Genomic DNA, 13,194 nt, shown 5'->3' with positions numbered 1-13,194 from the left:
ACTTGTTGGGTTCTTCGGCCCACTTTGTAACGACGACGTTTTAACGATATCTGGACAAAAGAATATAAAAAAAATATTTGACAACTGTGGGATTTGAACCCACGCCCTTTCGGACCAGAGCCTAAATCTGGCGCCTTAGACCACTCGGCCAAATTGTCATTTGTTGATAGCTCCGCAACACGATTATTTATAGCATAATACTTTAGTTGCTAGTGTTGTTTCCTCATGTGACCCCAAACTTTAAAACTTTATTATTTACCAGTGATCATGTCTCAGATAAGTAGTAGTAGCAGTAAGAAACTAGAAAGACGTAGAGCAAAAGAGATATTCGAAATTCGGTTTCAACTGAAAGAGGCAAATGTTTATGTGACTCGAGCAATCTCCACAGCTTTTTTGAGGGCTCCTAAGAGACTTCTCATGATTCTTTCTTCTCCCGGAGGTGCTTTATCTTTCTTCCGCCCATTACGCGTCGCTTGGAACACTACACCATTCTCTGTTGTTTGGAAAACCAAACAGTCAATGTAAACCGGAACATCGGTCTTGCCTTCATCTTCCATCACTATGAATCCTAACCTCGCTCCTCCGCTTATTCTGTCCACCTATAACAAAAAAAAAAGTGGCTTCTTAGCTTTTTACAATTTATATGATCCGTAGCCAAATTTGTTGACATATAATTTTTGAGTAATCGCAAGATTAGTACCTTGAGAGGAACAGGTAGAGGTAGATTGGCTCCTTGGCAAAGACTATTCGCCCACTGTTGTAGCAAAACAAAAAAAAAAAGTAAAAGTTAAAGAAAAGATCGCTAGAAGGAGGGGTCGAACCTCCGACCTTGTGGTTAACAGCCACACGCTCTAACCAACTGAGCTATTCCAGCTATTGCATGCTACAAATTTACCTGAAATAGAAGAGTTTCGAATCTAGCGAGATCGGTATCTACGGGAAGCTTCATAGTACCCAGAGAAACTCCGTCTTCTTCCTCGGCCTTAACGCCACCGTTTCCCGGCGAAGCATTTGCTACAATTGCCCTCTTCACTTGCCGGGGACTCGCTGCACCATTAGTCGGAAGAACTTGGAGCAGGCAAGGAATTGAGAGACGGCCAAGGAATCTAGCCGGAGATCGGACGGCTACTGGAGGTGGAACGAAGAGCGTCGCTGCGAAAGCCATTTTCCTACTGTCGCGTCCTTCACATAGTGAGAGATAGCTTTTTAGAGGATATGAGTTGAAACATGAAAATCTTGATGACGTGTTCTTTTTTAAGCCGTTGAATTGATATGAACGAGGCAAATTACAAAAAGAAATAGAGAGTGATTTAACGTATTTCAATCATTTTTTTCCATCAAAGTAGAGTCAAGACTTAGACAAAAACCAGTCTACAATAGTATCAAGGGATCAGTACACAGAGTTATAGTTCTTCATGTCATAAACGGTTTACTAAATGCTTCTTCTTCTCCTTGACAAAAACTCCTCTGCCCCAATCAATCGATCACTTTGGTCCTTAGAATCTTCACTTCATGGATCGGCCTGGAAATTGAGAATAGAAAAGAGATTCCTTCGATTAGTTGGGTTTTTTCACTCGGTGGTTAATTCTTGTTGATTCCAAATGAATAATCAACTTTACCTGTCGGTGTTATCGGTTTGGACACTACCGAGCCTCTTGATCACCTCCATGCCTCGGCACACTCTACCAAATATTGTGTGTTTTCCTAGAAGTTGCATAGAGATGTGAAAAGAAGAACACAACAGTCAATGCAAGTTCTCTTAGTAAACATGGAAAATGATCTCAAAACATTGTAAGCTATTAAAAGAGTGTATTCTGTGTTTACCATCCAAGGACGGTTGTGGGGCTAAGGTGATGAAAAATTGACTCCCATTTGTATTAGGACCAGCGTTCGCCATTGATAAAATTCCGGCTCCTGTGTGCTTCAACTCTTTGTTTATCTCATCCTCAAACTTCGAACTAGGAAAAGGAGCAAGGCAAAAAATAAAATAAAATAAGACAAATGCTAAGATTAAGATCAAGCCTCTGGAACACATGACTGGACCTAAACAAAACAAGAATGGAATGGACAATGAATAAAGCAACTTGAGTAGTGTCAATTAACTTGAGACTTCTAGTCACAGAGCCTAGTCCATAATGAAGCTTACTTCATCAGAGCTTTGAATATTATCACTTCAAAACTAACTACATCAGAGCTTGCTTCTATCCCCCACCAAAACTAACTACATCAGAGCTTGCTTGTGTCCCCATATTCAAATTTGATTACTGACAAAGAATCAACAAGCAAAGCTAGCATTGATTAAAGAAAAACGATGATAACGTACCCATAAATGGATTCACCACCTCTTCCAGTTCCTGTAGGATCCCCACCTTGCACAATGAAATCCTGAAACAGATCAATAGCAAAGCAAAACAATTTCCTTAAAACTTCATCACAATGATGATCTTAAGTACAACGAAAAGTAGACTGAAACACACAGAAAACATACCTTGACGATTCTGTGAAACAGAACGTTGTCATAGTAACCTCTCCGGGATAGCTCAAGGAAGTTCCGGCAAGTTCTCGGGGAGTGTTTGTAATACATCTGAGTAAAAATTGACACACAGATCAAAACATTGTAAACCCTAAAACCCCGTTCTAAAATCCTAAAGTTTAAGCTCGATTCGAGAAAAATACAATTGGAATGTAGAATTATAGAGAATGAAATCTAGATCTCAAGTTCGTGTAAGCTCTATATATGAATGTCATGGCCGGAATGTGTTATCGTTGATCCGATAAGCGAAAAAGTGAGAGAGAGAAACCTCGACGGTGAAAGGACCCATGGAGGTCTCGAGCGTAACCTCCGGCGGACTTCCTTCAGGTCTTGCCGACATTTTTCAGCGACGGAGAGAGAGAGAGAAAAAAGCAGCGATTCGTCGGGAACCGAAGGAGTGTATGATGCGACGCTACACTGCTTACCTTTATCGGGTCGGATCTGATCCTTTATTATCGGTTTTATGGGTCGGCTCTAATTTTCTATAACCTTTGGGCCTTTTAGTGTAAATAATATTAAGAGTGTTTATTATAGAGGTTGAAACTATTGGAAAATTAAGTTCGGCCCAATTAAATTAATGTCAATTAAACCTTTGGGCATTATTGATGTTTTTAATGTTCTTCATATTGTCACTTGTTGTCATGTACCAAATCAAAGTTGTATGTGTCCTAATTCACTCATGTACCTTACTTTGCATACTCCGTAAAATTTATTTAATATAGATTCTACGTCACGCGTAGGAACAACTATGATTTCCATTTATAAAAACTTGATACACACGTAGTAGTAGCTTACAACAATATTGGTCGTGGTACAATTTAAAAACTTCAACAATAGCCGCCTTTCTACGGCTTATTATACGAAGGATTACTCTATTTATTGCCACATATAAATCGTGAAACTATATAGTCCCTTACGAGATATGACACTTCACTCAATTGCCGTTACACTCCATATAGATAATTTTTCATGGTACATAGCCACCGCTTCCTTCTCCACCACCAGCACCCCCACCGTGACCGTATCCAGAAGCAGCAGCATAACCTCCACCTCCTCCTCCTCCACCTCCGGAACCACCACCGCCTCCTCCTCCACCACCATGTCCACCAGCTCCAGCACCACCACCGTATCCCTCTCCAGCTCCACCTCCTGCTCCGTAACCACCACCATGAGCTCCTCCTTCGCCAGAACCTCCTCCTCCACCCCCACCATTTCCACCGCCTCCACCACCTCCATGTCCCCCGGCACCTCCACCTCCATATCCTCCTCCAGCACCAGCACCTTGTCCACCACCGTATCCTCCACCATGTGCACCACCACCACCACCTCCACCGCCGCCTGCTCCGCCTCCTCCACCTCCGCCATGCCCACCAGCTTCTCCGCCTCCGTATCCAGCTCCACCACCTTCACCGCTTCCACCTCCGTAGCCTCCTCCAGGGCCACCACCTCCTCCTCCGCCAGCACCACCACCATGTCCACCACCTCCGCCCCCACCAATATGTCCCTCGCCATGCCCACCAGCTCCACCGCCTTCACCGCTTCCACCTCCGTAACCAGATCCTCCTCCAGGACCACCACCAATACCAACACCAAGACCAGCACTTAAACCACTATTCACGCCATAGGCAGCGACTTCAGCCTCGGATTCAGAGGAGGAGAGTAGTGCTCGTCTAGCAGAACATAACCCTAAACCTATTAAGAAACATAGAAAGAAGAGATTTTTGTGATTAGCCATGTTTCACTCTTTCTACTTAAGATTTAGTTGTGAGATGAGTTTGCTTGAGAATGTGTCCGTATTTATAGGCATTTCATGAGACCCAACCGCGTTTGTAGCAAATAGGATGGATGTCCAAAATTTCACACGTTGAGGCCCACACCTAACCTATCAATTTCATTTGTTTATCTTATGTGTTTTTATCTATAGGAATGTCATGATTATAGGTAATATACAACTACAAACACTGTTATAGGTATTGGTTTTAAACTTTTTGGTGGATAAATCACAACACGGTGGAACAACAATAAGTTGTTTGTGGTTTGTGTGTTAGTGCTAAATATTTATGTTCTTGGGACGTTTTCCTCTGAAATGGTTTTTTTTTTTTTTTTTGCTAAATTTGAAATGAAATGGTATTTTAACTACAAAATATCATTTCGTTTATATATATATGATAGTACAATTTTTCTTTTAAAAGAATGTATTATATGAGATTTATATACAATTGGTAACACATGGACGACACTAACATAAATCACTAGACTGAATTTGTATTCATGTATATTTTTAATTAAAAACGAGTTTTGATCAGCTTAGAGTTGTAATGAGATGGTTACAAAGAAAACAAAAATTATGGAATGGTGCATGAGTGAGATACTAAGCTAGTAAGCTACAATATGAACATATTCAATCATCCGTGAGTTAAAGTCTTACGAAGTTTGAATAAGATATCGACCACTAGTTAACAACAGTACTTCCCGTTTATCCACATATATGGTTTATGGGGTTTTACTACTGTATCACGTATATATATGCGTGATTGAATATAAAACATACGAATTCACTACTAATTTCAGATCACTAATCACTAAGTAGCCACTTGTGTGTGTATGTTTGGTTGTCTCCCATATTGCATAAATGACATATTCAATCAACTAATTACTGTAAATATAATGAATCAGACCTAATTTTCACATATTATCATATTGTTCTCTATGGATATCTGACTCACTCCTATGTCTACACTAACTTTCAGAATTTAAAATCAATTCCTAACAACTTTTGTTTATTAGTGCTCCTCTAATAATTTTACAAGGCAAATGATATAAACGTGATTACACAAATATATGACCTCCAGTTAGTTGTCTTTTTAGATTAATGTCTATACATTTTTCATTATCAAGAAGAAAAGATGAATTTTTTATTTAGAATTAAAAGGCCATGTGAAATTCTCATTATTAGTGTTTTGGCATTGGTAATGAAGTGTGCCATCCAGCAAATTAGCAACACTAGAGTGAAAATACTTTCCAATCACATACCCACTTGTTATTCTCTTTCTGTTAAGAGTTTATAAATACAGTAGAAATAAATAGGTAAGTTTCATCACAAAAATCTTATTTATGATTTATAATTACGAAAATTTATCTTTTAATCCTTTTTCGTGAATATGAATGTTTTTATTTATTAAGGTCAATCAATGTATACTATATTATGTCAATTTAGCTTGATTTTAACTGCAACAAATTTCATTGCAAACAAGCATCTTACATACCTCACTCATTCAGTGTTAATCAATCATCTAACTAACCACATTAATTCATTATTCTATGCTATGAAATCTAACACATGTTATATAAAAGAAAAGACAACCGTAATCTAACAAGCGCTAACAATACCGAACCAAAACCGGATCAAAATGACTTGATTAAATTTTATTTACAATTTACGGAAATCAAACTAACCGAACCTAACTAAACCAAAGCAAAAACTAATCTGAAATATCAATTGAAATGTGAGAGGATTGCTTAAAGAGGTGTTTAAACCGAACCATAGCATGGTGGTTTATGCGTTATGCCCCGACCTTAGATGATTGATTGACAGGTTTTAGTTGGCCGCAAAGTGTAGTTTTTTACATATGAAAGTGGACCCAACCATTTCACTTTGTTTCACAAGTGGATCCTTTAATACTTTCCTAAAATTTCTACAAATGGGTTTAGGCTTATGATTGTCATGAAAGATATAGAAGCACTTATATAAAGTTTAAAAACTTATCATATACAAAAAAAAAGAAGAGGAAAATCAAAAAGTATAAAGTTAAGGACCGCAAAATTATAATCGGAATGTACCAATTAAAACTGCTAACAATAATCCATAGTATGTATATCTTTGACTGATATACTAAAATATAATTTCACCCTTCATAAACAAAAATGCATATCTATTTCTTTTTATTTTATATATACTTTTCAATTTTCCATACATGTTTATTTTACACAAATCATATTTTTTAATGATTTTTTAATCACACCTTAAAAGATCAACTAAGGAATCGCGGTCTCGCGGGCATATCTCTTCTTCGGGGTCAGCAGTGTTCCAAGAGAAAGCACAGGCCCATCATAGTCTTGTGGGTTGCATCAAAACACGATCACTCGACACTTGCACAAATTCTTTTTTCATCCTTGTCCAACATGACCACACACAACCAATTTCATCTTCTTTTTTTTTTTTTTTGGTTTTCGATTTAATCTTCTCAGCAAGGAATTTATTCTTTTACCCTTAATCTGAGCCTTTGGAAATCACAGTGTTGGTCAAAATATCTATGATCATGTGTTTGATATCGACATACATGTAACATGTATGTGACTCCTGTAGTTCATTTAATATGCAATATTTTAAAACATATATATTTTCATAGGAATGTTAACATAGACAAGTCTTTTTATTTCATAGTCTCTGACAATAACGCATGCATTGTATTTGTATTCAAAAAAAAAATATTAACACAACATGAGAATTGGCGATTAAAGATTTTGACCTAGATAACGTTCATTATCAAAATTCCAAACAACTAAAAGAAAAGACATTGATTATTTTCAAGGAAAAGCTCTTTCCTCAGAAACATACCCCAACAAAATAAAGTTTCGAGCTCTCTTTCCAGATATGTTCCTTAACATTCGAGCTCTCTTTCCAGATACGTTCTTTAACATTCGAGCGCTCTTTCCAGATACATTCCTTAACACCGAGCTTGCAGCAAACATAGACATCATCTGACGCCTGAACAATCTGATCATGGGAAAGGCTACGAGCACCCCAATTACTCATACATATCTCCTTATCTTTCCTCACTCCCTTGTACCCCAAACACTCCTCTACAATCTTCTCAAACGAACTATTGAGGAGCCTCGTAGGCAGATAGTGCCTTATGTCTAGAAGTCTCCATATCTCCAACTGATGGCGGAATCTTTCGAGCTTGCCCTGGTCTTGGCTGTTCCAGACGCCGACAAAAGTGATTGTCTCATCTTCCAAGAAACTTCGAAGGACCTCAGGAATGCGTTTACAGTGAGACAACTGGATGATGAGACAGCGGTTACCAACACATAGTTGGAGAATATCCGGTGGAGGATCGGAACCACCGGGTGTCCATTGGACGTCGAGTCCAACAACGAGAGGGTGTGAGGAGCGAAGACGGCTGAAGAAACGGATGCTATGAATCCAACGGCGGATGGTTGAGGTAGTATGAGTGACCGTGACGATCAAACGTTCTCCAAAGAAATCGATGTAGCGGTTTTCGTGGATATGGCGCTTTTGGATTCTTCTTCTGATCCTAGCCATTTAATCTGCATAAAAGTGAGTATGAGAGAGAAGATTAAATAGATATCAATCCTAACTAATATTCAAGAAAACATAATATAGATCAATAAATTGATGAGAGTAAAAACACAAAGATGTTTAGAAATAATTATTGTCAAGACTCAAGTTTCTTCAAAATATCAAGAGGCGCTTGGAATAAGACCCTTATTCTACAATACATCAATCTATATAGAGATAAAGACTAAGCATAATTTTTAAAATAGAAAAAATATAAACGTAAATAACACTTTTTTGAGGTAATACTAAATTTTCTAAACATGAAATGTTACAAATCCACAATATTTCCATATAAATTTGTAAATAATATTTTGTTAGATAATGTTAAATTTTCTAAACTGAAATATTAACAAATCCGCAGTATTTCCATTATTAAATCTCGATTTTGTTTCAATGGGAGATTTGAATTTTGAACCAAAAAAAAAAAAAAAGATTTCATCAAGATATCTAGGGGGATATTTTGCTGGAATATAGCTTTGATGAGAATATTTATATTTTGTATCTCTGAAAATCAAGTTTAAAGGGGAAATGATTATGGGTTGAAATTTTGCAATCAAAAGCCCTAATTTGCAAAAACTACATAAGTTTTTTGTTTGGGCTGGCGCTATCGGATCCTTTTAGGCTTACATTTAACATCTGGTCCACTTAGAAAGAGTCACGTAGTATATGGTAATTGTCAACTTGATTTTTCAAGTTAAAAGAAATATGTATCAAAATGACTAAAAAGTAGTGAAATATTATGTATCTAATTTGTTTATTTACCAAATTAATGCTATAAAAATGTTCAACTGTACAATTGGCATGGAATAATATGAACATAAATCATACATTATTAAGCACTTTTGCCTACGAAGGGATACCAACTTCATTAGTTTACATTTTCTTTTGTGTTCAATTGTTAGCTCAAACCCAATTAAGTGGGGAAAGTAAGAAGCAACAACTCCTCTTCCCGGACCCCTAACAAATCAACTAAACTCAATATCAAACCATTTTAAAAGAGCTCATCATTAACTAGCTACTAATTATTCTTAATCAATCACTGCTTAATACAAAGCACTATATATACACTTGTATCTTCCATTAGTTTCCCACCACAACTACAAAACATTCCAATACACAACACACAAAGCACACACTTTTTCTTTCTTTTAAACCCCAATTGCAAGAGAAAATGGCGAAAGAGTCCACCACCATCGACGTCGGCGAGCCAAGCACTGTTACCAAAAGTTCAAGCCATGTCGTAAAGGACGCGAAGAAGAAGGGCTTTGTGGCAGTCGCCTCAAGAGGTGGTGCCAAGAGAGGTTTGGCTATATTCGATTTCCTCCTCCGTTTGGCGGCCATAGCAGTCACTATTGGGGCTGCCTCTGTCATGTACACCGCCGAGGAAACTCTTCCCTTCTTTACTCAGTTCCTCCAGTTCCAAGCCGGTTACGATGACCTTCCTGCGTTTCAGTACGTCCCTTCCTATCTTCATAATTACTTATTGACATAATGTTTACAAATTTAATGCATATTTTATATCTTTAAGTGAACCATATAGATACTTCTAATTTGTTATAGTTTTCTTGAAATCAAATATTTAAATTCGAGTTATTAGTAAGACAAGTCATGTTCCGGTTATATCATTGTGCGGTTAGTAACCTAATGAAATAATATACTCGTTTTTTGAAGGTACTTTGTGATAGCCGTAGCCGTAGTCGCTAGCTATCTCGTCCTTTCACTTCCATTCTCCATCGTATCCATTGTCCGTCCACATGCTGTCGCGCCCCGGCTGATCCTCCTCATTTGCGATACTGTAACTTACCTTATAACTCTATTCTTCATTTCTTTCATAATTTGATATAACTCACACTCTTTTATGTTATGATTGTATATATAAAGCTGGTCGTGACGCTCAACACATCAGCAGCAGCAGCGGCAGCATCAATCACCTACCTTGCACACAACGGCAACCAAAGCACCAACTGGCTCCCTATCTGTCAGCAGTTTGGAGACTTCTGCCAGAACGTTAGCACCGCGGTTGTGGCTGATTCTATCGCGATTCTCTTCTTCATCGTTCTTATCATCATCTCAGCCATCGCCCTCAAGAGGCATTGATTTCATCTTTAAGTGTCAAGATCGTAATGTACTTGTTGTATATGTTTGTGGCTTTGTGTAACATGAGAATTGGTATTATTGTGTGAAAATGTAATTGAAGTTGTTTTATGTTTTAAAGAAATTTGTCTTTTCTTTTGGTTCAACTTAAAAGCTTCTGATTCATATAGAGGTTCTCCAAAGACAAAACACAACAAGCAACACAAAGCCTAAAATACCAAAAGCTACAGTCAAAATGTCAAATACCGATTCTACCCTCATCTTCTTCTCCTTCATCTCTCTCTTCTTCTCCATAAACTCTTCGTGTCTCTTCTTCGATTCTACTTCCCTCCTACTTCCATTTACCCTTTTACCCTCCATGACACTCCTTAAAATAACCAAACTGTCCCTCCCGTTTAAATGCGTTCCCTCCATCTTCTCTACCTTGAGACTCACTTCCCTCACGTGCATCTCCTCCTCACCGCACGTGACCACCGTGATCACACACTCCACCGCCCCCACCACCGTCGCGAATTGCGCCTCCACTTCTCCGCTTATCCAGTTCCTCTGCACCGACACCGGCCGGTGACTCGAAATATTCGCCGCTCGTTTCCCGATCGGATCAATCACGATCCAGCTCAAAGTCAAATCCTTCTCTAGATCACGACACGTGTCTTCCGTCCTCTGTCTTCTCTTAATCGGCGTCGCCACCGTATCCTTTGTATCCACCAGATCAATCCTCAACGGCGAACTCTTAAACCACGCCGTCGTAGTCTCCGTCTTCACGACTCTACTAAAAATCAACTTCCCTCTGTAGTGAAGATCCACGGCGGAGATCAATTCCGGAAACGGACGGTCGAGATCAGAGACTGTACCGGCGGTTTCCACCATAGAATAAGCGTCGGAGAAGAAAGAACGAGAACCACCGGAGCAAGAAGGCCACGTGGATCGGCAGATTTTGGACCAGAGGATCTCATTGGAAGCGAGATGATGAAGATGTGAGGAGGCGCAAGAGACGGATGCTAAGGTTGCGCCGTCGAGACGTGTCAAGATGTGAGACTCTATGATGTCGTCATGGACGGTGGAGATTAAATCTGTTACGGTGGTAGAGGGGGAGAAGGAGGAGGAATTAGCCATCTCTAGACTCTGTTCACGTTGCCCTGAGTGATGATTAGTACTAATTGGGAGTGATTATTTAGTTAATGATATTTTGGTTAATCAGTGAAGGGTATTTATATAAGAGCGTCAAAGTCTTTTTGTTTGACAAAATTCCATCTTTTTACTTTTTATTACAATAATACCACTACCGAAACTGGGGCAAGTTGATACATTGTTTTTTTTCTTTCTTAACGTCATTTTCTTAATATAATAGAGACAATTATGTCGGAGTTGAAAAGATTAGTGACATAAACAAATAAGAAAATTTCGACTCTTTTTTTAAAAATATCTATGTGATATTACTGACATCATTTATTTTAAGTACTTCAAGTCTTCGATTGAGTTATTATCATATAGATTTTTTGTCAAATTTTATTTATTGTTTGGAAACTAAACTTTCATGATTGAGGAGACTATAAATGAATTTTAGAACGAAATTATAGATTTTAAAAAAATAAAAACAAATGATAGATTTTATGTAAGAAAATGTCCACGGGAAGAATATTTAGCAAAAGCATGACCTCAGAGGCATTCGATTTCCGGATACTTGAATATCCCACTAGAAAAGTATATCTGTATATGTATATTACATTCAAAATATACTCTTTTGTCAATTATACATTATTAGAGAATTGGTATTGTTTGTCTAACTACATCTATTTACTATTCAAACACGCAGGCCTTACATGATAATTTTAGCTAGACATTGTTTATTTCAAATACTAATCATAATTGTTTAATTTTGTCTAAATATATCCACACAAGAATTAGGATTTAGTTCTGAAAATAAATTATCAGAAATAGAAGAATTTATAATTAAAAATATAAAAATTAAAACAGTTAATCATTGAGTCACTGACCTAGCTAGCTATCATTGCATTGAAAAAGGCCCAACAAACATTCGGTATGTCTTACCTCTCTGCTAATTTACTTTCCACAGAGCAGCTCTGATCTAACGTACTATGATAAAGTCTTCTGTTTTTGTGTTTCTATTATGATGATGACTTTAAGGCTTTAACATTAACGTAATTTACTAGAAATAGCAAAAGATTATGCAAGTACCGAATGCTTCCTTTTCTACACAGTCGAAATTTGATCTACAAGTCAGTCACATAGAGGCACACCAGTGTCAGAATCCTTATGCAAAAAAAAAAACATAAAGTGATCATGAAGATCAAAAACGTACACACATATGCGACGAGACATTCACAAACAAAGGAGTCATAAATAAAGATACGTAAGAAGGTGGGAAAGGCATGGCCCATATTGACCTCTTGTATGTTTTTAGCTAATATGATATCATACCATCTCTCTTTTCTTGTTTTTATCACCCGTAGTTTCAATTATACTAGCAAGGTTCGGCGACACAGTATTACTAGCAAAATATGAGACATAGTAATTAGTAAGTATATGGCCGGTGAACAAAAAAAAAAAAAAAAAAGGTTTGAATGATTGGTGATTTCTACTAACTTTTAATTTTAGTTTTTGGGTTTATGGAATTTGCACCCCAAGGGGTTAAGGAATAAAGTGGAACAAAAATGTCCACGATTGAGACAATGATATTTATAGTATTAATTCGTTTGAATTCGTTCATGTAGGTTGATTTTTATTCTATTACTAAGACTTTGAATATTTGGATTTCATTTAATTATGATTCATACGTCATATGTTATTATTCAATCGTATAAAATTATGTGACCTTAATTAAGCGGTTCAGGCATTAGCCAAGATCGTCACATGCTTAGTACTTAGCCAACTTTTTACATTGACAACGAGATCACCTTTTTAACAGTTTAATATATTTTTAAAAGCAACAAGGAATGGACAACTTATAACAAAAAAAAAAACATTAAATTAAGGGTTCCCTTAATCTTAACTTTTTAAGTCTTAAGATATCACCGTCGATTAGGTTTATACAGCTTTTGTGTTATTTAAATTTGACTATTAAGTAATAACCAAAAAGAAAAAGTTGAATGAGAAAAGGAAATGCCAACAAATATAATGATCTACATCAGCATGATGATTTATTGAAAATAATTAATAAATAACGTCGTCTTGGCTCTTCGTT

General features: G+C 37.3%; 6 protein-coding genes and 2 non-coding genes across 8 annotated transcripts; 1 reads left to right on the top strand and 7 right to left on the bottom strand.

Moving 5' to 3' along the window:
• Positions 1-78: 78 nt before the first annotated feature.
• On the bottom strand, positions 79-158 carry AT2G36150. The gene has a single exon. It is a non-coding gene; the product is annotated as a tRNA-Leu (tRNA).
• A 63-nt stretch (positions 159-221) lies between these two features.
• AT2G36145 (uncharacterized protein) lies at positions 222-1,203 on the bottom strand. The gene is made up of 3 exons (NM_129173.3): positions 896-1,203; positions 701-754; positions 222-599 (listed from the first exon to the last, which is right to left on the bottom strand). The coding sequence occupies exons 1-3, from the start codon at positions 1,163-1,165 to the stop codon at positions 363-365; spliced, it is 561 nt and encodes a 186-aa protein (NP_565835.1). The 5' UTR covers positions 1,166-1,203; the 3' UTR covers positions 222-362.
• AT2G36140 lies at positions 801-874 on the bottom strand. The gene has a single exon. It is a non-coding gene; the product is annotated as a tRNA-Asn (tRNA).
• Positions 1,204-1,238: 35 nt separating the features above from the next.
• Positions 1,239-3,016, bottom strand: AT2G36130 (Cyclophilin-like peptidyl-prolyl cis-trans isomerase family protein). Its single transcript, NM_129172.6, has 6 exons — positions 2,802-3,016; positions 2,489-2,584; positions 2,324-2,385; positions 1,825-1,958; positions 1,620-1,704; positions 1,239-1,522 (listed from the first exon to the last, which is right to left on the bottom strand). Exons 1-6 carry the CDS (start codon positions 2,871-2,873, stop codon positions 1,477-1,479), a joined length of 495 nt encoding a protein of 164 aa, NP_181157.1. The 5' UTR covers positions 2,874-3,016; the 3' UTR covers positions 1,239-1,476.
• Positions 3,017-3,199: 183 nt separating this feature from the next.
• On the bottom strand, positions 3,200-4,523 carry DOT1 (Glycine-rich protein family). The gene has a single exon (NM_129171.4). It carries the CDS (start codon positions 4,266-4,268, stop codon positions 3,501-3,503), a length of 768 nt encoding a protein of 255 aa, NP_181156.1. The 5' UTR covers positions 4,269-4,523; the 3' UTR covers positions 3,200-3,500.
• Positions 4,524-6,945: 2,422 nt separating this feature from the next.
• Positions 6,946-8,034, bottom strand: AT2G36110 (Polynucleotidyl transferase, ribonuclease H-like superfamily protein). Its single transcript, NM_129170.3, has one exon. The coding sequence runs from the start codon at positions 7,857-7,859 to the stop codon at positions 7,140-7,142; it is 720 nt and encodes a 239-aa protein (NP_181155.1). The 5' UTR covers positions 7,860-8,034; the 3' UTR covers positions 6,946-7,139.
• Positions 8,035-8,936: 902 nt separating this feature from the next.
• CASP1 (Uncharacterized protein family (UPF0497)) lies at positions 8,937-10,145 on the top strand. The gene is made up of 3 exons (NM_129169.3): positions 8,937-9,347; positions 9,567-9,690; positions 9,777-10,145. Exons 1-3 carry the CDS (start codon positions 9,067-9,069, stop codon positions 9,990-9,992), a joined length of 621 nt encoding a protein of 206 aa, NP_181154.1. The 5' UTR covers positions 8,937-9,066; the 3' UTR covers positions 9,993-10,145.
• On the bottom strand, positions 10,097-11,175 carry AT2G36090 (F-box family protein). Its single transcript, NM_129168.2, has one exon. It carries the CDS (start codon positions 11,103-11,105, stop codon positions 10,152-10,154), a length of 954 nt encoding a protein of 317 aa, NP_181153.1. The 5' UTR covers positions 11,106-11,175; the 3' UTR covers positions 10,097-10,151.
• Between the last annotated feature and the right edge of the window lie 2,019 nt (positions 11,176-13,194).

Source organism: Arabidopsis thaliana, chromosome 2, assembly GCF_000001735.4.
Source record: "Arabidopsis thaliana chromosome 2, partial sequence".
In the NCBI taxonomy this organism is placed as follows: domain Eukaryota; kingdom Viridiplantae; phylum Streptophyta; class Magnoliopsida; order Brassicales; family Brassicaceae; genus Arabidopsis; species Arabidopsis thaliana.
This window is presented reverse-complemented; position numbering and strand designations above follow the sequence as displayed.